The 24,261-nt window shown below is 33.9% G+C and overlaps 3 protein-coding genes across 3 annotated transcripts; 2 read left to right on the top strand and 1 right to left on the bottom strand.

The window, feature by feature from the left end:
• Nucleotides 1–2,257: 2,257 nt before the first annotated feature.
• On the top strand, nt 2,258–3,454 carry LOC121728119 (ubiquitin-conjugating enzyme E2 L3). Its single transcript, XM_042116230.1, has 4 exons — nt 2,258–2,457; nt 2,565–2,660; nt 2,731–2,917; nt 3,180–3,454. The coding sequence occupies exons 1-4, from the start codon at nt 2,431–2,433 to the stop codon at nt 3,332–3,334; spliced, it is 465 nt and encodes a 154-aa protein (XP_041972164.1). The 5' UTR covers nt 2,258–2,430; the 3' UTR covers nt 3,335–3,454.
• Nucleotides 3,455–3,834: 380 nt separating this feature from the next.
• LOC121728114 (histone deacetylase 8-like) lies at nt 3,835–7,054 on the bottom strand. Its single transcript, XM_042116226.1, has 8 exons — nt 6,921–7,054; nt 6,474–6,663; nt 6,101–6,242; nt 5,121–5,227; nt 4,845–5,037; nt 4,359–4,531; nt 4,080–4,280; nt 3,835–4,010 (listed from the first exon to the last, which is right to left on the bottom strand). The coding sequence occupies exons 1-8, from the start codon at nt 6,999–7,001 to the stop codon at nt 3,850–3,852; spliced, it is 1,248 nt and encodes a 415-aa protein (XP_041972160.1). The 5' UTR covers nt 7,002–7,054; the 3' UTR covers nt 3,835–3,849.
• Nucleotides 7,055–10,329: 3,275 nt separating this feature from the next.
• On the top strand, nt 10,330–19,059 carry LOC121728115 (histone-lysine N-methyltransferase PR-Set7). The gene is made up of 6 exons (XM_042116227.1): nt 10,330–10,655; nt 10,948–11,050; nt 11,127–11,550; nt 11,738–11,928; nt 16,264–16,476; nt 18,629–19,059. Exons 1-5 carry the CDS (start codon nt 10,646–10,648, stop codon nt 16,469–16,471), a joined length of 936 nt encoding a protein of 311 aa, XP_041972161.1. The 5' UTR covers nt 10,330–10,645; the 3' UTR covers nt 16,472–16,476; nt 18,629–19,059.
• The last annotated feature ends 5,202 nt before the right edge of the window (nt 19,060–24,261 follow it).

The raw sequence follows: 24,261 nt of genomic DNA, 5'->3' as shown, positions 1-24,261 counted from the left end.
GTATATAATTAGAAAAATAATTACATTACATTATTTGAAACATAATAACGAAAATGATATTAAAAACTCTTTTTTATATTAAATAACTGGCAACACCTATTACTATGACCGTATTGGATCCAATCTCTCAGCAAATGTCAAAAAATCTATGATCAAGGAAGAAATGAATCTTAAGTCTATATTACATTATCCAATATCATTGACCCAATGATCTCGGATCCAATATATATGATAATATAATATCCCCCAAGAAAAATAATGGATCATCTTCTCTGAGTTCATAACTACGATTAAACTAAGCGAGAATGTAGGTACCAATGATGAAAAACTCAAAGCAGATATGTTACTACCGCGCGCGTTGTGATGATTCAAATACGGCCCAATTGGGCCTTCTGTTATTTAGTCTGCATCGAGCACAGTCACGAACGTGCCACGTCTTGTCTTACCTGAATAAATTGAAAATGACGTCGTGCGTGTTTCGAATATGTACCACTTATGGTTTGAAAGTAAACAAAACACATGGAATCCCTTACCACATGTCTTGATTGCAGTAAATACCTCGATTATTTACATTTTCAATTATTTTTTCGAACAATCTGGAAAAAATCGAATTTTCGTCATAGCTCAGGCGAAGAAAGAGACAGCGATACGATTCGACGTTTAAAAATAGAACTGTAATATACACCCTGTATATTACAGTTCTATTTTTAGTAACAAAAATAAGTGATAATACTTTAGGGTGGGTACGTGTTCCTTGTAGAGAGTTCATTGAGAAAGTAGCAGCGCTAAAAGACGAAAAATATTTTTCACTTTTGTATGGGTAAGGGCCCGAGCGTCACGAGTTTCCCCATACAAAAGTGAAAAAAAATGTTGGTCTTTCAGCGCTGCAACTTTCACAGTGAGCTCTCTACAAGGAAAACGTACCCACCCTAAAGTATTATCACTTATTTTTGTTACACCCTGTATACTGTCGTAGCATTATAGGTTTATGGTTTTTCGTATCTTTTGTTTCACTTATCTGTCAAATTTGTCAATGTTTGCAATTTTGAATTTGAAAATTGTTAGGAAGAGATTTGAGCCGGAAAATAGTATGGACGTAACATATCTGTATAAGTAGAATATCATTGGCAGCGTTAGTTCCTTTTTCGCCACCATCATTTAAAGCTTTGCCGAGCTTTCTTGGCCGCCATTTGCGGTAGTTAAATTACAACAATTTTTTTTTTCAATAATAAATAAATAACGAATAGTTCTTTAAAAATGTATTATAAAAAATCATTATAATTAATAATAAGTGCTGGGTACCTATCTAATTTTTAACATATTTAGTGCTTTCATAGTTTGACCTTACATCTATGATATTCTATTATAAAAAAAAAGGTAGATATGGCACTATTCTAGCACAGTATAGCAATATGAGATATCCCATCCCTAAATATTGCTATACTGTGGCACTATAGTTTGTGCCTTAGATTATGAAGGTTTGTGCGTTTTAAGATGATATGGGTGACACATTATAATTGACAGTAGTAGGGAAGTTACCTAAGAAAATTAATAGATAATTTAAAAATATCGAATCACTTCCTAAAGGAATTGCAATCGAAATTATCGATTTCGTACTGACGTTTCAGAGTGGCGCCGGCGATTTAAAATGGCCGCCCTTTTTATCGATTTGATTTCGATTCAACAGTGTCAATCTCTATTGGCATAAGTTCCATTTCATGCATCTGACATTTTTCAAATATTTTCCTAACAATAATTTACACAGTTAAAATTTATAATTTAGCAACTTTTCATTTTTATTCATTTACAATTATAGAAACATTTGTTTTTGTAGATGGAATATAATTTATTACATTTTAATTTTTTTTGTTTTCATAAAAAAAAAAACCGTAGCAAGGAATATGAGAAGTGTCACCCATATCATCCGCACAAACAGATTTATACTCGCGTCTCGTGGCTCGGCTCGCGGCGCATCTCGCAGCTCGCGTCGAAACGCGAGTGTAAACACAAAGCTCACGTCACCCTCGAGCTCCTTTGGAAATCGGAAAAAAGGAAACGAGCCGCGAGCTCGAGTTTACACTTAGGGCTCGCGGCGCGTCTCGCGGGCCGCGGCTCGCCTCGTGGCTCGCCTCGTGGCTCGCGCACGAGTGTAAGTCGAGTATTACGGTCTCTTGTTGATATTTATGAATTATGCAGAATCGAACTTGCCTGATTAAAAAAATAAATGACAGTTCTTTTGCACAAACGTCACATTTGTAATGGCGATTTTCGAAAATTCATTTCAGGAAGTCCGTGTCTTTAAAGTATACATTATTTTACGTTTTACGTGCAAATTATGTTAAATAGAAATTGGTATAAACTCTAAATAACTTTTTCTTTACTAAACGTTGTATATATTTTGTATAATAGCCATAAATTAAAGCCAATACAATGGCTGCAACCAGGCGACTTCAAAAGGTAGGCATTTCATGAATAATTTGAAAAAATTGTATTGAGATTCTAATCTAATAAATAAGTTTTTTGTAGTCGTATTTTCCGAATAAATAGTATTAATGTTGTTTTAGGAACTGAATGACATACGACAATCGGGATTGAAATCATTTCGTGATATTCAAGTTGATGACTCCAATATCTTAACATGGCAAGGGTTGATTGTTCCAGTAAGTAACCGTTTTTATTTTTTTAATAAAGTATACTTTTCGGATTTAAAATCAACTTTGTGCATTCCAGGACAACCCGCCATACAACAAAGGTGCATTTAGAATTGAGATAAATTATCCTGCAGAATACCCTTTCAAGCCTCCAAAAATAAGCTTTAAAACTAAAATTTATCACCCAAACATTGATGAGAAAGGACAAGTGTGTCTACCTATTATTAGTGCAGAGAACTGGAAGCCTGCAACAAAAACAGATCAAGGTAAAACATTAGATTTTATATAAATTATGTTCTTGGTGGAAATTCATGTTGAACACTAATAAAACTTAATCTTTTGTGCACTTTTTCCACTTTATTATGATATTATTATAACTTTTAAAACGGTCGTGTAATTTGTTAAAAGTTATAATAATATCTTAATATAGTGGGAAAGTGCATGATAAATTGTGTTTTATATAATTATTATATTATATATATACTATTAGACTATACACAGTTTTCTAATTGTATTTGATATTTTCAGTTATACAAGCGTTAGTTGCTCTTGTGAATGATCCAGAACCAGAGCATCCTCTAAGAGCTGAACTTGCAGAGGAATTTCTCAAGGATAGAAAAAAGTTTACTAAAAATGCTGAGGAGTTCACTAAAAAACACAGTGAGAAAAGGCCTACAGATTAAATAAGATGTTTGGAGCAAAAGCTAAATTCAATATTATATTTAGAATGCTTTTTAAAATGTGTTTTGGGCATTTGTCTTATTGAAAATACTGTATAAGTATTTAAAGCATTTCTTATGATCGAGCTGAAACAATAGAAAATAATTATCGTGAAACCTTACGAATGCCACACAAGCTCATTTCTTACCTAACTGATCAAATATTATATGGTTGCAACATTTAATGTGGTTCTACTTTTATTTTAAGAGTTTGGAATAGCTGTTTTGGTGTAGGTTTTTTTTGATAAAACAAAATATAGCATGAGTCACAAGTTCTTATCTACTGTTGTGGTTGAAGAAAAGATTTGATTTTATTACTTTTTGATAAGACATTGCTTAAATTAAAATTGTAAATAGCATACAGACTATAAAGTTCATATAGATAATAATATATTGTTTCAATGTAAACATGGTTTGTGAACATTTATTTGAATTTATGATTGTGAAAATAAAATATTGAAAAAGAATCTTTAAAATATTTAATCACTAAAATCATATACATCAGCCTTTTCACAGTTTGGATTATTACTTTCCTTGGAAATCATATAGCATTTAATCTTGTTATTGTTTTGTTTAATTCCAGTCTCTTCTTTTACATTGTTAGATTGCAAACTTTCACCTAAATATTTCCGTAAGTTTCCTGTAATGAATATATTTTTAAATATCATATGAAATAAATTGCTTTTGTAATAGTATCATTTTTTATTACCTTCAATTGTTTTAATACATTCCTCTAAGTATTCTATTGAGTTTAAATCTTTGCTTAATAGTGGTCGCACATTTAACAAGAAATCGGGTCCGTATTTTGGCCAGTACTTGTGTTCTGGTATATTTTCATCCAACTTTTCACCAAGAACTAGAGCTGTGATGGATGTCCACAGTTTTGCTGCATTAGGAAAGTTGTAGCCACCTGAAATAAGTTAAATGACTGTAGCACATATGTATGAGTAATTTATAACTTTAGTAACTTACTAAAATTATTCAATACCTCCACCTAATAACATTGTAGGTATCTTCTTATTTAGTACATGCTGGATGCTAGTGCAGTAGCCATTCACAGTCAATCCCCCGCCTCCTTGTGGATCATTAGCTAGAGCATCTGCACCACATTGTACAACAATTACATTTGGTTTAAAATGATCATACACTAAAGCAAATGACCTGAAAGAAATGGTTGGTTAAAACTAAAATAAGGATAACAGTATCCTTGCATTTTATATCATGTGGTTTAAAGGTCTCATTGACAAGTATACAAAATGTAACACTTATACTTTAAAAATTAAACATTTGTATCAATAGTATTGATAGTACATAAAAAAATTGTTTAAAATAATTTATTCATTCGGGAAATTTATTCATGCGGGCCACTGGTAAACACCAGTGGCCCGCATGAATAAATTTCCTGGCGTAAGGGAGTTTTCCCGGCGGGCCGCAGGTTGAGTATAGCTGTATTATGGTCTCAATAAGTACCTACTTTTCAAATGCATATATGAAACTTTTGTCAGAATAAGCTGCATGCAGAGGGAAGTTGCATGTGTATCCCTGGCCATTCAGTGTACCTATTTCCTCAACACCTCCAGTACCAGGATAAAACCCCGGCTCATATTTGTGGAAGGACAATGTGAAAACTGATTTACTCAAGTTGTATGCGTCTTGAACACCATTGCCTGATAACAGTGAAATAATGTTGAACGATAATAATATCTTTTAAACATATTAAGTATATACTTAATATTATAAACAAACTTACCATGATGCACATCTAAATCTATATAAAGCACCTTAGGAAACTTCTTAAGCAACTGCTCAATAGCTATAACTATATCATTTACATAGCAAAAACCTTCAGCAGTAAATCTGAAATATTAAACATTGTTAACCTTTGAAGTCAAACTTAAAAAAATATATTTTGCAGAGTAGTTTAGCTTCAGAAAATCTCAATTAATATTCTTTTCCGACTATTATATGGCTTATAATTAACTGATCACCAGAAATAGTAACATTTCACAGACAAAAATAGTAAATGATCACCAAATTACAGACCACCATTTTAATGTAAAATGGTAACCAAAGATTTAACATCTCGCTATTTATGCAAAATGACTCCAAATAAATTATTGTAAAACCAAAAATAGTAAATGATCACCAACACGGCGGCGGCGTCACCTTAAATTCTAGTATAAACTAGAATTTAAGGTGACGCCGCATTAAAGTAAAAAACCGTGTTAGATATGTTTTAGATTGCTTGTTTTCTATGAAAATAAGAAATGGAAAGGGCGTAAGCGACAAAGTGGTTTTTATAAATATATTTATAAATATATTTCATATTATAAGCTATGGGCAAATTAAGTGTATGCTTGAACCAATCTATGTACAAATTTTGGAAGCTTAAATCACTCTCCTCTATTGGCAAAATTAGAATCCCTTTTTTTACCCTCTGTAAAAAAAGGATTCTTTTTGATTAATTATTCTGTGTTATAAAAGTTGACCAATCGTGTTATGCTATGGGTAATTCAAAGACGAAGACATGATGAATACTGACAATGAACTTTAATTTCTTAGCTTTAGTCATTGCTGGGGAAAATCAATATCGCTACAGCCAAATTATCAAGGCATCGCTTTTTTTTGGTGTTAAGTAGCTTTTTTTGGTAAACAAGTTAAGAGTATCAGTGCATTTTTAGTGGTCATTATATTTGTTCCCCTATAATTATATTAGTGTGATCAATATACCTCTGTGAATGGTGCCAACCTCCACACCAGTTAATGACCACATCGCACAATCCCATTAAGATACATTTGGCTGCTGTGACAGAGCTCCCTGCAACCACTGACACAAGGCTGTACATATTGGAGACTGGTTGGCAATCATATCCTGCAAATTGAAACAATTTAAAGAAATAAATAACTAAATGCTGCAGCCTGTGCTATAGGAATCTCATGTTTTTTTCCCATGACCTAGTTCAGTGGTAGTAGTAGTGTGGCTTTGATTATTATAATCAAAGCAGTGTAGTAGTAAAAGCAACAGACATAACACTTTTGCATTACTTAATTTGCAGGTATAATGAATTTATTAAACTGCCACTTACGTACAAATACAACTCACCAATTCCATACTTTTCATCTTCAGCAGTGGGAATATAGTCGTCTTCAACATCTAAGAGAGTCTTCAAATGATTAATATAGAGCTCAGAATGAAACACTGTTAGCTCGTTATATGTTGCTGGAACGGACTTTACGATTTTACAACGATTTGTTAGGCCATAAGCTGTAATAAGTTCATGAACTAAGGAAGCCTGAAAAGATTTTTATTTCTGTTAACAAGTTGATGTCAACTACAAGTATAAACTTTTTAAAGCTCTCTAGCTTTCGTTTCGACGTCAATATAAATGGGTTGTATAATTGTCCTCTGACAATTAAACAACCCATTTATATAAACACCCATTGACATTATCGTCAATAAGTTAGTTGGGAAAATTAAAATGTTAACAAAAGTACTGAAACAAAACAAGAGATTTAAAGTAAAAAAAAATATTTTAAAATACAAAGTTACTCTGTCCAAAACTGCCGGTAGACGGTCGCACTCTTTAATAAGATTTTCTTCCCAAATGTAGATCACCTTACTTTTACTCATTTTATACAGTAACGCACAGAGTACTTTATCATAAATAGCAGTAAGTACCGTATCTACAAATATATATTAGGTTTTTTGGGAGAATGTGAAAGAGTGATGTTGTTTTTATATTATTTTTCTAAAATTGTGTTAAGTATCTGGGTTTTTAATGTGTAATATTGGTAGGATATTAACCATTAAATATTCGTTATCGTGCACAAGTGTGGGAAAGTGATGTAGTAACCAGAAACGTGCTCTTTTGTGTTCGCTCCAAAACTCCATCAAAAGTTTCAGTAAGGGTATGCGCGCACGGGCAACTTAGTTGCTCGGCGATTTATTAATCTGTGTTTATTTGTCTCTTGATGAAGTCTAGGAGCTAGTATGAAAGTGCGCGCACGTAGCGACGCAACTCTGGGCAACTTTTTCGTTGCCCAGAGTCCGCGACGCAACTGTCTCCTTCCCTATCTGTTTCTATGCAAGTGCGCGCACGGGCAACAAAAAAGTTGCCCATCGGCCAGTTGCCACTCGACTGCCGCTGCTTGAGTTTGTGTGTACTTGCAGCAATGAGTTTCTAAAATACTAGAGTAGCAATAGCAACGTCTTACAAAATATTCTCAGAAATGCGTAACCACTTGATAGCTCAAAAGACAATGGCCGTGTTCGTCGGCCTAATTTTTAGCGCATTCGCTGCAAAACCTAGTTATTGCGCATGTCCAAATCATGTCATGCCATGGCAACGACAACTGTTTACGACTTGACATTTAACCCAATTGCAATTTGTTGGTGGCGTTGCAATGAACAAACCAGTGGTAGAGCCATGCTTTGGCACGAATGGGCCGGCTCGACCGGAGAAATACCACGCTCTCACAGAAAACCGGCGTGAAACAGCGCTTGCGCTGTGTTTCACTGAGTGAGTGAGTTGACCGGAGGCCCAATCCCCTACCCTATTCCCTTCCCTACCTTCCCCTATTCCCTTCCCTTCCCATCCCTATCCTCCCCTGTTACCCTATTCCCTCTTAAAAAGCCGGCAACGCACCTGCATCTCTTCTGATGCTACGAGTGTCCATGGGTGACGGAAGTTACTTTCCATCGGGTGACCCGTTTGCTCGTTTGCCCTCTTATTTCATAAAAATAAAATAATCAAACACTATCATAGTTGATCATAGTGTTAAATAAATTATTTGTGCGGCTGTTAGACAATTTTGGCTGTATTTATGTTTAGCTTTTATTATTTTAATCATGTTTAAACAATTAAGACGTTGTTTACGACTTGACCAGCAACTTGTTATGGTGTTGCCATGACATCTTTTGACATGCGCAATAAAAGGTTTGTCCAAAAATACGCCGACGAACACGGCCAGTGTAACTACTCACATACGGCTTTGCTCGATCGAGCAATCACGTAGAGTAAAAACCACGGCTCGAGCTTTCGTCCACACATTCAGCATTGCTCGATAGTCTTACTCCAGTTCGAAGGAAATTAGCTACGAGTAATAAAAACTAAGGAAGAGACTGTTTACGTCCGTGACTGTGTCAAAAAATTTGTCAAGCCGGCTCGATTCGAGCCTTCAAACTGGCTCGATGCGAGCCTTCGAGCTGTGAATTTTGCGGTCCACGCGGTGGTTTTTGCTCGATTTCGAGTAAAACTATCGAGCAAAACCGTATGTGAGTACTTAGCATTATACATGACTAGGCACTAGCTGTTGCCAGCGACTTCGTCTGGGTGGACTTCAGTTTTAAATATAGTTTCTAGCGACTTTTGAATTTTGATGTTTATGAGCTCCAGTAGAAGTGTTCTGTGTTTATGAGTCTAGATCCGGCGCCAGACATGGGCTTCAAAGTTTGAGCAAACTTTGCACAAATAGGAAAATGCCAGCAATAACTTTGCACGAGTAGGCAAATGTCAGTGCCATACTTGGCGAATTTGCGTACTTGATCACATGTCTGGCGCCCGCCTAGCGAGTAGCGACTTAAACTTCTAGGAGTTGGCAGCACATGAAATAAGAGGGCAAACGAGCAAACGGGTCACCCGATGGAAAGTAACTTCCGTCACCCATGGACACTCGTAGCATCAGAAGAGATGCAGGTGCGTTGCCGGCTTTTTAAGAGGGAATAGGGTAACAGGGGAGGGTAGGGATTGGAAGGGAAAGGAATAGGGGAAGGTAGGGAAGGGAATAGGGTAGGGGATTGGGCCTCCGGTAAACTCACTCACTCGGTGAAACACAGCGCAAGCGCTGTTTCACGCCGGTTTTCTGTGAGAGCGTGGTATTTCTCCGGTCGAGCCGGCCCATTCGTGCCGAAGCATGGCTCTACCACTGGTTTGTTCATTGCAACGCCACCAACAAATTGCAATTGGGTTAAATGTCAAGTCGTATCCAGTTGTCGTTGCCATGGCATGACATGATTTGGACATGCGCAATAACTAGGTTTTGCAGCGAATGCGCTAAAAATTAGGCCGACGAACACGGCCACTAATAGTAGGAACAGACGCCCCGATTTGATCTGGGCCGACCAAATCGGGCCGACATACCAACCATTGCGACATTGCTAATTGCTACCGAGATTTGCTGATTTGGTAGGGACAAATCTTCCAGACGTTCCAATTTGGTCGGGCGGTCGGCTTGTGCGCCGGGTTGTTTTTACGACATTATATTTAAAAAAGAAATCTCCTAGTGATTGGTTATTTCTTTTCAATGAAACTTACTTGCTATGCCTTTTCCTTTAGTGTTATATATTCCGTGGTTTTGGCGGCTTTGTTACTTTGAAACTTCTTCTACTTTCTATTGTTGGTGAGGTTTTTATTATTTTTTCCCAAATTGTGTTATTTGGGTTTTCGATGTTCATTATTGGTAAAATATTGGCCATGAAATATCCGTTATCGTGCAAAAGTGCAGGTAAGATGTTGTCAAAACCAAAATTTATAATTCCTGTGACATTTGGTGTGAATATCGATAAATAGGGCTATTGCTTCCGTGAGTTTTAACTAAAACATCGATAAAATTACTTTATTATCCTATTCATTGGAATATCATCGTGTTTTTTTCAAATTGAAATGTATCAAGTTTTACATTATTTTGCCCACTTTTGTAGCAATTATTGATGGTATTGCCTGGTATTACCGATAGTTGCATGATAGTTGTCTACCCATACGCCATCTAGTTACTAAAATGGAAACTGTTTGACAATCAAATTTAAAAAATAAGAAAATACCTCATTGGACCAAGACCGACCAAATCGGGGCGTCTTCTGTGTATATATTATGTCTATGGTTCGTACTATTAATCTATTATAATCTGTGCCAATACTGGCGAGTGGCGTTTGTTTCATCCATTTTTATTTGACCATCAAATTTGACATTTCGGTTTACCTATTTCGAAGCGTTAGCGAAAATGTTTCACAGAATTTAATAAATTTGTAAAATAATAAATAAAATAACATCGAGTTGGACGACACTATAGCTAACCAACAGTTAATCTATACGGACAAACGCTGGAAGATATATTTTTTTATAGGAATACTGTTTTATATTATGACAAGGTCTATTACAAAACATTTGTTTAGATGTATAGGAAATTTTGTCTATTATTAAATTGTATGTGGCTGGGAAGCAACCTATCGATGGTGTTACATTTTGTATCTGAATTTGTAGTGTTTTTGAAGCTGAAATGGTTCGAGGTTTGTACATTTTATTTTACTTACATATAAGTCTTTAGTCCTCTTTCTTTGTCTGGTAATGAATGTACACTTCTTTTACGAATTTTTATACTAATGTTACAAATTAAGTATATTATGAGTTTACATAGATGCATGCACTGTGAACATTTCCACCTACCTTCCAATTAGATGTCAATTTCACTATAAATTTTCAGTTTATGCTTGACCTATTCATGTTATTCAAGCTTTTTTAGTTAAATCTAACCTACAATTTATATAAACAACTTATCTATTAAATAAAATTGATTTTTAGTTGCAAGTTTGATGGCTCTCCAAGAGGGTGTGAAAACTCCTCACAGAATAGAGCTCTGTGAAGCCAAACCAGTGAGAGCGACCAGGGGTTACAGAAAACGCAGGTATGATCTTTAGATTTTTGAAAATATTTTGTTTTACAACTAACCCCTACAGCTTAATTAGTTTTGTTCTTTTTAGGTTATTACCTGATGTTCCAGTCAAGACGGAAAATGAGGAACTGATTAGAAAATCACCAAAAAAGAAAAAGGAAACAAAATCAAAACCTTTAAAAACTTGCAACGGTGGCTACACAAACATGACTAATGGGAATACAGTGAAATCTAGAGCAGCTAAGGCTGCAGCTCGTCAATCTGAAAGTCACAAACTAACTGAATATTTTAAAGAGGAACTGAAGAGTCCAAAAGCTGAGCAAGTACCCGTTCCATTGAAATTAGAGAAACCTATAAAAACAGAACCAAAAAATGTAAATGGCAATAACCACAAATTGACTGAATATTTCCCTGTTAGAAGAAGTGTACGAAAGACTTCTAAATGTGTTATGGCAGAGAAAATGAGAGACTTAGAGAGAGCTGTGAGGGAGCAAAAAGAAGATGGTCTTGAGGTACTGTTTAAATATTTTTATTATTAAGGGGATTGATGCATAGAGTCATTTAAAAATGAAGCTATGTTTGTAATTAACAATATTGTCATTATTTTGAGGTTAAAATATAACCTCACTACACTGTAGACTTCAATTATTGTGGTAACATAATATTTAATATTATATTCACAACGTGTGTGAATTACAGGTAGCCTATTTTGAGGGCAAAGGCCGTGGTGTCATAGCAACAAAGCCATTCTGCCGGGGACAGTTTGTTGTGGAGTATGCTGGGGAATTGGTTGGAGTTGCAGAAGCTCGTGAGAGAGAACATAAATATGCACAAGACCCAAATGCTGGCTGTTATATGTATTATTTCAGACTTCAGGATCAACAATACTGGTAAGCATATTGTATTATTATTCAAGTTAAAACAACTCAAAATATTGTTTTATTGTTATAACAATTTTTCCGATTATTCCTATAAAAATCGGAAAAATTAGTTTCCGAGCTTAAAATCAATTGTCGTGCCTCTAGCGCCGGCACCATAAATCGAAAAATGTATACCTACAACAAGTAGTGATGTGCAAAACTTATCTTTTTCTATTTCGATAATTTATTTCTTAATTTATATGAAGTATAAACTGATATCTAGTAGTTGAATCCATAATGTTGTTATTGATATTTGTTATTACATTTCAAATAATATTAATTTCATAGTTTCACAAATTATTTATAATTGAGTTAGAGTCTAAAAACCTACTACAAATATAGATTTTCAATAGTAGATTGATATCCCATCCCCTTTACACGCATACAATTTAATCTTTAAATGTTGTAGCAGACAGACAGATAGGAAAGCATTACTTTGTAATTTATTGTAATTTTATTTTTAATTTAAGTATCCACTACAATCACATTTATCGATATTATCATCATAAGCACAACATTAGTGGAAAATTCTAGAAGGCGGCACTCATTTATGATGTCAGAGGCGGTCGTCTTTTTCCGACCGTAGCACAGGGTGTGCTGACAACATTCATTTCTAAGCATACAGGCTAGGGATGGGAATCGTCAATTCAGTCACTGACATTTTTATACTATATTTATTAGACCGGTTCAAAAAAATCGACTATTTTTTTTTTTCAAAACTCACAGTGAAATATCTTCCTAGTAATGAAAAAAGAAGCCTGTGAAAACGGGAGCTCTTAATATCAATTTTGAAAGGTCGCTCATCATGAATTTCTATTTTACGTTTAAATAACATGGGAATTTTTTTTTTTTTAATTTGGAATTTTACAACTCATTTTTGAAATAACATGTCGGGATGAGCGATACATATTTTTGAAGGAAATTGAACGCTCTAAATAAATTGTCTCTTATGTTTTTTCTGTAAGTTCACTCCTTCAAAAGTTATTTGAGTTTAAAATCCAACATGTAATCAATTCAACGTTTTTTTCCTTAATTGTGATATAATAATAATACTTATCTTCAAAAAAAATTATTGTACACTTATTAATTGTATAGTTGATAGCTTTACGTTTAACACGATTATTTTCAGTTAATAAAATTTACGATTTTGATTCTATCAGAACTATGAACAATGAAATGCTACTAACAACAATTGAATACCGATAATCCAACAATGACATTTTAATAAAAAGACGACACTTTAGGAATAATCTTTTTTTATTTATTGAAATGAAAGCATCAAATTTTAGAGTATCATGTTCTAAATACCTACATACATACCACATAACCTCTCCATTTGTGGGCAGTTTACGTCCAATAAAATTTTCATTCATTTCACCAATCAAGTATACATTTTGTTCCATTATTTATAATAAAATGATACAATTATTAAAAAGTGAAATATTTTTAAATTATTATACATCAAAATCGTAATTATAACAAACAGCTAGGAACCGGAACAACAATTGAGCAACAGTACCGAAAAAGTAAGTTGATATTACAGCACATCTCTATTTCACCGGTAAAGAAGTGCACTACATTTCCTATAAACCACAGTTGGTCATTATTCCAAAATTTATGAACATACAATCCAAATTTTTTGTAAACTTCAAATAAAGAATTAATTTCGGATTTTTTAAATTAAAAAGTCAACTATTTTTAATAGCAGAATCATAAAAATCTACTTTATCAACGACGTTAAACTTGATGATTCAATATTTTAAGCCAAATTTTTTTTTTCAATAATAATTATGAAATATTTAAGAAAAATTAAAAAAAAACGTTGAATTGATTACATGTTGGATTTTAAACTCGAATAACTTTTGAAGGAGTGAACTTACAGAAAAAACATAAGAGACAATTTATTTAGAGCGTTCAATTTCCTTCAAAAATATGTATCGCTCATCCCGACATGTTAATTCAAAAATGAGTTGTAAAATTCCAAATTTAAAAAAAAAAAATTCCCATGTTATTTAAACGTAAAATAGAAATTCATGATGAGCGACCTTTCAAAATTGATATTAAGAGCTCCCGTTTTCACAGGCTTCTTTTTTCATTACTAGGAAGATATTTCACTGCGGGTTTTGAAAAAAAAAAAAATAGTCGATTTTTTTGAACCGGTCTAATATTTATTATAAATTAAGTAAAAAAAAACACGTTTATTTTATCAGTAACCATTGCTTTATTTGTTTTATAATAAACGAGCTTTTGCCCGCGGCTTCACTCGCGTTGTCGCGACCCTTGGGGTTGGAATTTATCAAAATCCTCTCTTAGCGGATGCCAACGTCATAACATCTACCTGCATGCAAAATTCTGCGTCCAGTGGTTTGGGCTGTGCGTTGATAGATCACCATGTCAGTCAGTCACCTTTGAGTTTTATATGTATATATAGATTAGTTAGTATAAACAGAAATGTTTTAATTTAAGTTTATTTTTGTATCAGTAAATCGTTGCTTATGTCCCGTCCCAACTGTTGGATTTTTCCGACTCGGGCATTGGACATCAATACACTTTTCTAAGAATATTTTCGGTAATTTATTTAACTTTAGACATTATTTTTAGGTCTTCTAATTAAGATACTAAAGTATATATATATATATATATATGTTATAGTCAAAGTCCGATACACAGTCTCTTCGCGGAAGGACTGGTATATCCTAGGTTTGGCCAAAGCCGTCAGGCGATCCCCGAAATACATTTCAATTTCGCCCTTTGCCTGAAGTATTTTTAGTCAAACCCAGGAGCTCCTAACTTTTTAGTCAAACGTCGAAAGTAAATTATTCTGTTTCGGTTTTGGCCTAGTCAATCCTAGAAGCGACTGCAAAACTCGGTCAAACGTTGATCTGAACATGTTTAAACAGGTTCATAATGTCTCTCGCTGTGTTCCGACCGATTGTTTTGTCATTTCATGTTCGTTCATTGAGCGTGCGGGCGTGTAATTGTGTAAAATTGAAGATGAGTGAATCAAACGGTGTTGTTGTTACTAAAAACGTGGATAAAGAAGCTTTGTCCATGTCAGAAAAATGATTAATTTGCCACTTTAACTACCTAAGAAATTATTAAAACAATTAACATTAAAGTTAATGCCTCACCATGTCAGAAAAATGATTAATTTTGCATTTTAATTACTTAAGAAATTATTAAAACAATAAATATCAAAATAGGCTTGATGACTATTTTTTTTCTTATTGGTAATTGAAAGACCTTTAAAAAATAGAAACATTGCTGAAAGAATGACTCTGATAGCTTAAAAATTCACCAAGATATGACAATTCAAACATCTCATAAAATAGACCTGCCCAAAACGCTCCATACAAAGTGCTACGAAAGACTGACGTCACTCTTTCGTAGTTTGTACGCATCGGGAGAGAACTTTGTTCGATAGGTATATTAAATACTGCGTTTATGAAAGTGTTTTCATAACAAATTTGCTTTTAATTGCATAAGATATCGAATGGTATACAAATATTAAGAAATTTAATTAAAAAAAAAAACGACTTGATTATCCAACTTTGAAGGCGCATAACAAAAAAAATAAAAATGCTATCGAGTTGAAATTTTGGGAACACTTATTTTTCACCGTGATTTCTTTATTTTATTAACAAAATTCGCTAATCTTTGACCTTGTCATCATCCCTATTTTAAAAATGTTATTTTTTTTTATACCTAATCTTACAAACTAACCTCCGTATATTCCAAAGCATTTATTTATTTTATACTTTATTGCACATCGTACAAAAGGCGGGCCTAATGCCACACAGCATTCTCTCAAAGCATCTCAAATATAAAAGTGAAAATCACGTAAGCTGACCAATCAGGTGTCAGAACTGGCAGAGTTAAGCGGTTAAGACTTGAAAGCTGCTTAAATGATAAAATGCTTCCAAATATACGAAGATAAGACACTTCATACCTATATCGGAGTTTGACTCGTCAAACCCCGATTTAATAAAATTGTGTTTTGACGTTTGTCTGACCAAATTAGTCCCTCCCAGGTTTGACGAAAATTGTTTAGTCAAAGGCCGAAAATTTACATTTGTTTGGGCTTTGACTAAGTCATTCAGTCTGACCTGAGGATTGACCAGTCCAACCTAGGAGCGCCGGAGCTTCGGAGTTTGCCTATAACATATATATATATATATATATATATATATATATATATATATATATATATATATATATAAAATATAAATAAGCAACATGAAATCACTATTTTAATTAAATTTACAATATTGTGAGTAAAACATCAATTTTTTTTGTTATCTTCAGTATCGATGCAACGGCCGAGTCAGGTCGTCTGGGCCGTCTGGTGAACCACTCCCGCAACGGCAACCTGTCGACCAAGGCTCTGTGGGTTGACGGGCCGCGGCTGGTGCTGCTGGCGGCGACGGACGTGGCCGCCGGCGACGAGCTGACGTATGACTACGGCGACCGCAGCCGTGAGTCGCTGCGGCACCACCCGTGGCTCGCGCTATGACCTGGGTAAGTTATTAGTTGATATGTGTACTGCAACGGACCGACACGACACTTGACGGCCTAATTCTTTTATTGAACAGTTTATTTGATAATGATGGTCAATAATATTACCGGCCGCCTAGACGAGCAATTTTATTGTCAATATCACACTTTAATTATATTGAACCCATACCTCAGTCAAGTTAGACCAAAAAGATCTTGTAAGTTTGTATAAATTCGCACATTTTTTATTTAAATTACAAATTATTATTTGAAGATTCCCCAAAGTTCCCCTGTATGAATTTTTTTTTACCCATGGTCAAAGGTCCAAAAAATTTGTTTTTCACGATTTTTAGCAAACCAGTAACTTTTCATAAAAATGCCTGAAAAAAATTATTGTAGGTCACAAAAATATTATCTACAAAAAATGTGTCAATATTTTTTCTGTTTTTGAAATATAACGATCCCAAAAGTTGAGTTGTTATCGCCATTTGGGTATTTTTAGAGTTCCGTACCCAAAGGGTAAAAATGGAACCCTATTACTGAGACTTCGATGTCTGTCTGTCTGTCTCCAGGCTGTATCTCAAGAACCGCTATAGCTAGACTTCTGAAATTTTCACAGATTGTGTATATCTAATATCTATTGCTGCTATAACAACAAATACTTAAAACAAAATAAAATTAATCTTCAATGCTCGGGCCACACTAACGAGAAACGCCGTTAATTATCATAAAAAAACATGTTATAGCATTATAGCCTTTAATTAGTGCCAAGTAAAGGCGATAATGCTATAACATGTTTTAGAATTAACGCGATAATTAACGGCGTTTCTCGTTAGTGTGGCCCGAGCATTAGGGAGGCCCCCATACAACAAACATGATATTTTTGGCCTGTTTTGCTTGATATCAGTAATGACAACAGGTAGGCGCTTGATATTTTCACAAAAACCTTAATTATATGTTAAATTAAATAATTAATATTAAACTAAAATAAACAATTAAGGGGGGCACCCATACAAAAACATAATTTTTGGTCTATTTTTGCTCTATAACGGTACGGAACCCTTCGTGCGCGAGTCCGACTCGCACTTGGCCTTTTTTTAACACAAGGGAATTATGGCGAACTTTCTTATTTAATTTTATATCATGTTCTAAACAATTTTACCGATTTTCAGCTTGGTGTGAATTTATGAAACCTCCAATTTATGTCTAACTTGAATGGGGTATGAAGGCGCGCGATATTCAATATCAACCCTAGACGGTCAATAATATTACGCAATACGTGATATTGTTCAATATTATTGTAGGTTTAGGTGCCCACTTACACTGCAGCGTTAGCGCCTTGGACACCGTACTAGGCGATACTCGGCTGCCAGCTGCCTTTGCATTTTATAAGCTACCCAAGACCAAATGAATATAATATAATACTAAGTTTGGCATGAGAAGGAGTTTAACACCCTATAGTATGCTCTTAATTTCGAAATTCGAATTACATAATATATGATGCAAGCATAAAGTTAATATACCTAGCGGAATAGAGAAACAAAGCCCTGAGCAAGAGAGATGTCACTATCAGTAACACTGCGTGGTAAAAAGAGACGTGTGATACATGACAGCAGCACTCTGTTTTTGACGTCCAGTCGGCACATGCCGCACGTTGACAATAATTTAATCTCATAGAAATCACGTTCAATCATGCTTGTGTAAGTGTATACATACACATATTTTACACACAGATGAAACCAATTTCGGTTTCGTTTGACAGCTCGAGATTGGTGCAGGGCTGTAGCTAAAGTCAGATTTGAGGTAGGGCAGAATTGGTTACAGGTAGGGCGGAAGTAAGAAAAAATTCATAATTTATTAATTTTCTTGGGTTTTGGTATTTTTAAGGTAGGGCATTATGATTTTAAGGTAGGGCATTGCCCCACAATGCCCCCCCCCCCCCCCAGCTACGGCCGTGGATTGGTGCTCTATTCCGCTAGGTATATTAACTTTATGGATGCAAGTCACTGACTGTCACATATTGCGTGATGCGTCATTGCTCATTCCGTTGGTCATAGTATTGAGTATTCGGTATACCATACACATTCTATTATTAAACTCTATCTAATAATAGGCATAACTAATGCTGCAAAACGGATGAGTTATGGTTTTATAACTTAAAACATTTTCATTTCAGGAATAAGACCAGAAATCTCAGTTGGACTACAAATTATTATTATTAGACAAGTAAATTAATTTAATATTAGTTATTATGAAGTTTGATTATGACTGTTTTGATTTAGGTTATATGTTAGTTTAGTGACAATGGCCTTAATATGAGATTCACGATTTGGGCACGAGTTAATAAGTATTCATAGACTGTTATTATTATAGCATTCTAAGTGCCAGTAGACATGTGGTATGGAATATGGATTCAAAATCTTTGGGATTGTAAGGCTAACTCGAATTGTAGATTTTGAACATGTTTTTACAAAATAGTTGCACTGACTTCATAACATGAATAATATTGTTATAACACATTCACATAAAGTAGGGGAAGGAGGGAAATATGAATACATACTTTACAATTTCTTATGGTATGTAAGTATACTGTTGACCTCTCGTAAATGTTGTTAAAACAATTTAGTACTATTGTTAATCTATGAATCATCATTTCATCAGTCATTTGTGAAGCATTGGTTGATATTGCTTTTTAGACATTGAATTTTTTTATTAGAGACATACAACAACAAAGTTCCTAAGAATATGGCAAATTTTCTAAAGAATACATGATAATATACAATTCATATATCATTATAATTTAAATCTTTAAGGGTTTTGGGACATTCGTTCATTGTATAGTGGCACAATTAATAAATTAATAATAAACATTAAATATCGATTTAGTTTAATGATAACTAAAAATCGACATATTTTACACTATGCCTTAATAATAATGTATCATTTTTAGATTTCTTTTCTATCAGAGTATTTGAACTCAAGTTTACATAATATTTGGTGTTTTTGAAGAATTACTTTTATTTAGTATTTCTGCAACAATATTTTTGGTTGAATAACTTCCAACTAGCAAGGATCGCGCAACGGCCAACGCAGAAAACTCCTAATTGATAAACTACACCAAGAAAAAGATAAACAAAGACCACAAAAAGCATAAAAATCATACAAAACATTGAATCCTGATTTATTTTTATGATTTATCTCATATAATTAAACATACAAGTAACTAACTAGTTATAAAGTAATTTTATTGTGCCTGTGGACTCTATAGTAGGGTGTAGTTGTATTTAAGTAACTTTCACATCATTTTTGTAGCAATAAGCACTATCTTGGTTTTATAAAAGTCTTTGCTCATTACACTGTAGAATTGGCGGGTGCAGATAAACATGTTTTCTCATGTTATAATGTTTTTATCTGTTTATAAAGTAAGTGTAATGTATGAAGACTTTGAATTTTGCTGTGTTAGTTTATTAAATTATTGTCTTCTCGTCATATTAACATATTATTAAGTTATGTAAGTCTAATAGTAATTCAATATATTGAAATGACATAAGTTCACATCTAATCGACTTAATTGTGGTCAAATAAACTCGAATAGCAATAAATTTTAACTTGGGTTAGATCTTATAGTTATTTTGTATAAGGTTGGGTGTTGCGAGTTTTAAGTATTCCTATTTCCTATGTATTTATTGACATAACATACACTAATAGTTTGTTATGTCAATAAATACATTTATTACATACAACAAATAGTTGTCATACAGTAAGAATGACCCACCGAAATAACTATTTGATAATTTGATAAGGGTCTAAATATTAACAGAATGGTCTAATTGTTAATGGTCATGACTCATGGGATAGAAAACAGAATATACCTAATATTGACAGCAATTTTGTTTGCTAAACTTATAGGTACTTATCTATATATATAAAACTCAAAGGTTGAACTGACTGACATGGTGATCTATCAACGCACAGCCCAAACCACTGGACCGATCGGGCTGAAATTTGGCATGCAGGTAGATGTTATGACGTAGGCATCCGCTAAGAAAGGATTTTGATAAATTCCAACCCCAAGGGGTTAAAATAGGGGATGAAAGTTTGTATAATAATACTTCTTAACGTGAGCGAAGCCGCGGGCAAAATTTGCTTATTATGCTTATATCCTGTCTGGTTATCTGTCTACCATTAGCAATTTTTGCATAATTTTCTGCTTTTCTAAATGGGAGTTTTAAATTGAAAACAAGAGTTACTGATAATATAATTCTAATTGATTACTACACCTATACTTAATTTATTTACGCTTCCTAGCTTAGTTTAATACTATAAAAAAACTTATTATCACTGATTTAAGTATATCGTAAAATTAGTCCAAAATGGAAAATTATTGAAAATAATAATTTAATTTATAGTTGTAATAACAATTTTTAGTCTATTAAAGTGACAAAAATATTGTAAAGCTTTGAAGATTTCTCATAAGCATTAGAGAATAGAAATTAAGTCACAAAAGAGACTTGTATTTTGACTTTTATAAAAAATATATTAGAGGCTGTAACTATTTGGTATAATGTAAGTAAGTCATTTCCAGTCTGATACTGTTATTGTAAAAAATATTATTTCGCTTTTACTGCTTTTTACTTACTAACGGCCGTTCCCAATATTCATTCTATCTCTGGTTTGACATACAACCGATCGCAGCTAACATTGAATTGACATAAAATATATGTCTCTAATGTGAGCTAAATTCCTATCTCTAGTAGGGCAAAACCAGAGATAGATCAAATATTGGGAACGGCCGTTAATGTAACAGCGAAATTAGGTTCCTTGTAGTTACTACATAAACCTAAAAACTATGTAGTTGTGGAAACTGAGAAGTACTCATACTTACATAATCTTAATCTACAAAATAAAAAAAATAATTATGTTTCATCAAAAATTGCTTTGAAAAACTTGGCTGTGACGGTACGTTTTGATTTCATTATTATAATAATACAGTTTTGGTAAATAATTGATGAACATAAACAATTTTCTTTTGTCAATTTGTAACATTGTAACATTTTAGGCTGGTAATGCACACGACGGAAAATGAGAAATATATTTGCAACTTCGTTGTAACCAAATATTAATGCTAGTTAAGGTTGCTTTTAGTTGTAATGTGTGACAGTTGTTGAATGTAACAACATTGATCTCCATTTATACTGAAATACATGAAAACATATTATTAAATTAAAAATGTTTACAATTACTTTTTGAACGGATACTATTAAAACGCACCTGGAAAAATATTTTAGACATCCTTTGAATATATTGCTTAGGGGGGTATTACATTATCATTTATATTGGATTATTTATATGATCATATATAGGATCCAATATATATGATAATTTGATCATATCTGCATATTACATTATCATTTTTCATTGATCCTATTTTACGTCATATGTGGTTTCAATAGCCAATGGAGAACGCTAACGCTGACAGGTTACTAGATCTCAGAGAATTCGATTTGTGAAAAGACATCGTCATTTTTATAGGACTTTATTGTTATTTCAGCAAGATTATGCAAGTATATAATTAGAAATAGAATTACATTACATTATTTGAAACATATTATCATCATCATCATCATATCAGCCTATAGTCGTTCACTGTTGGACATAGGCCTCTCTCAATGAACGCCAAGATGACCGATCTCCTGCTACTCGCATCCAACATGGGCCTGCAACTAAGCGGAGATCGTCGTCCCACCTAGTTGGAGGTCGACCTACACCCCGAAACATATTAACGAACAAGAAATTAAAAACTCTTTTTTATATCAAATAACTGGCAACACCTATTTATATGACCATATTGGATCCAATCTCTCAGCAAATGTCAAAAATCTATGATCAAGGAGAAAATAATTTATCTATATTACATTATCTAATATAAATTACTCAATGATCTAGGATCCAATATACTTAAATGATAATCTAATATGCCCCTTAAAAGCGCTTTTTCATAATCAACCTTTTTGATGTTTCTGCAGTGCAAGTGGAGTAGCAAATGTTTGTTAAAAGTTGCTTTGATATAATATATAAAACGTTTGATATCAATAAGGCACCTAAATATTTGTTAAGTTGTGCTGTTGGATTTTTATAAATGTGACCAATTATTGTGAACATAATATTATTGTGTATTTCGGTCGGATAGCAATTAAATAGTTATTTACGCTTAAAATTAAACCACTGCCCGAGTAATGTTTATAAAAAGTTCAACAGCACTTGCAGTATTTGTTTCTATTTTTATGACATTTGCTTTGTGTTGTTCCTGTCCAATCTTTAACAAATTTACTTTGATTTTATCTTCTATAGCAAGTTTAATTTATCCTAAAATGATCTCTAAACAAAAATAAGTCAGTTTAGGACTACTAATAGGTTTTGAGAATTACAACTTTATAATTTATTAAACATCTTTGCAGATATTTGAACCAGGGCCCGTTACTAATTTATTTTTTATTAATTTATATTAATAATACTAATTTATTAATATAAATTAGTATTCAGTAGGCCTACTACGAAACCGTTTTGAGACTCAAACAATCGTACGAGAATGCCGCGTCCTACTCCAACAAGCGTGAGCCGTGAAATGACGTTGTTAGAGCAGGACGCGGCATTCTCGTACGATTGTTTGAGTCTCAAAACGGTTTCGTAGTAGGCCTACTGAATACTAATTTATATTAATAATAATCATTTTTATTATTAATTGGGCTCTAACATTTTTATTTCTTCCTTATTTAACAATTTCGTTGAATTCTATTTACTCAAAATTTTCACAATCCACAAACACCAACAATGTCGCATTTAAGTGATTAAAACAGTGAAAAAATATTTTCATAAGTAGTAATTTTGTAAGATTTTATTTTGAGATTGGGCCGTTGTTCGATGCCCTATGATAATCTGTAGCGTTGGAAATATAATTAATAAAAGTTTGAATATAACTATCGAATTTTTATTTACTATATAAATACTATACTCATTATGGAGAGGGGTCTGAAATAAGCTTTTGTAAGTATAACTTATCCCCTTCCCGTTAAAAGTAACAATCAATTACCGTACTAAACCTAGGAAGGAACAGAAAAAACAAGCTGATAAAATAAAGTAATTTTTTAAGAGCCTATGCTGTCCTAAGTGGCTGGGCAAAGGCCTCCCCCAAAGTCTTCCAGTTCTGTCGATCCAACGCAGCCGTAGGCCAACCTGGCTCGTATTTGTCAAGCTCATCGCGCCACCTTTTTCGAGGCCGGCCACGGCGGCGTCGTCCATCATCTGGTACCCATTCTGTGGTGATCTTTGCCCAGCGAGTACATCTACTTGGGCCAGCTAGTCTCTTTTGATAACAGACAAGGGTCGTCGATCGACGATTTGAAAACTCCTGGAAGAGCTATTGATCCATGAAGACACTGATGAAGGGCGATTTGCCAATCTCCCTGAAACGCAGACTCGTCGACATGACGTGTATTTTGCCCGTCCTAACTTACGGTGCTCAGATCTGGTCATTGATCGAGTCGCAACGGTCCCAGCTCGGGGTTTGTCAAAGAGCGATGGAGCGCAGCATATTAGGGGTCAGACTAGCGAACCGGATAAGAAATAGTACACTGCGCTCCAAAACTGGTATTGCAGACGTCGGCATAAAACTGCCACGCTAAAATGGGACTGGGCGGGTCATACAAGTCGCATGCATCCCAACGCATGACGATGACCAGATCTGAGCACCGTAAGTTAGGACGGGCAAAATACACGTCATGTCGACGAGTCTGCGCTTCAGGGAGATTG

This window comes from Aricia agestis, chromosome 6 (genome assembly GCF_905147365.1).
Source record: "Aricia agestis chromosome 6, ilAriAges1.1, whole genome shotgun sequence".
Taxonomy (NCBI): domain Eukaryota; kingdom Metazoa; phylum Arthropoda; class Insecta; order Lepidoptera; family Lycaenidae; genus Aricia; species Aricia agestis.
The sequence above is the reverse complement of the archived record's forward strand: the minus strand, read 5'-3'. Positions and strand labels throughout refer to the sequence as shown.

Coding starts and splice junctions, on each gene's coding strand:
- LOC121728119 (XM_042116230.1), top strand. CDS start 2,431: ATGGCTGCAACCAGGCGACTTCAAAAG. Junction 2,458..2,564: donor CAACCAGGCGACTTCAAAAG/GTAGGCATTTCA, acceptor ATGTTGTTTTAG/GAACTGAATGACATACGACA. Junction 2,661..2,730: donor GGCAAGGGTTGATTGTTCCA/GTAAGTAACCGT, acceptor TGTGCATTCCAG/GACAACCCGCCATACAACAA.
- LOC121728114 (XM_042116226.1), bottom strand. CDS start 7,001: ATGAGTAAAAGTAAGGTGATCTACATTTGGGAAGAAAATCTTATTAAA. Junction 4,532..4,844: donor TTCATATATGCATTTGAAAA/GTAGGTACTTAT, acceptor CATTTCTTTCAG/GTCATTTGCTTTAGTGTATG. Junction 4,281..4,358: donor TACAATGTTATTAGGTGGAG/GTATTGAATAAT, acceptor AACTTATTTCAG/GTGGCTACAACTTTCCTAAT.
- LOC121728115 (XM_042116227.1), top strand. Junction 11,551..11,737: donor AAAAAGAAGATGGTCTTGAG/GTACTGTTTAAA, acceptor TGTGAATTACAG/GTAGCCTATTTTGAGGGCAA. Junction 11,929..16,263: donor CTTCAGGATCAACAATACTG/GTAAGCATATTG, acceptor TGTTATCTTCAG/TATCGATGCAACGGCCGAGT.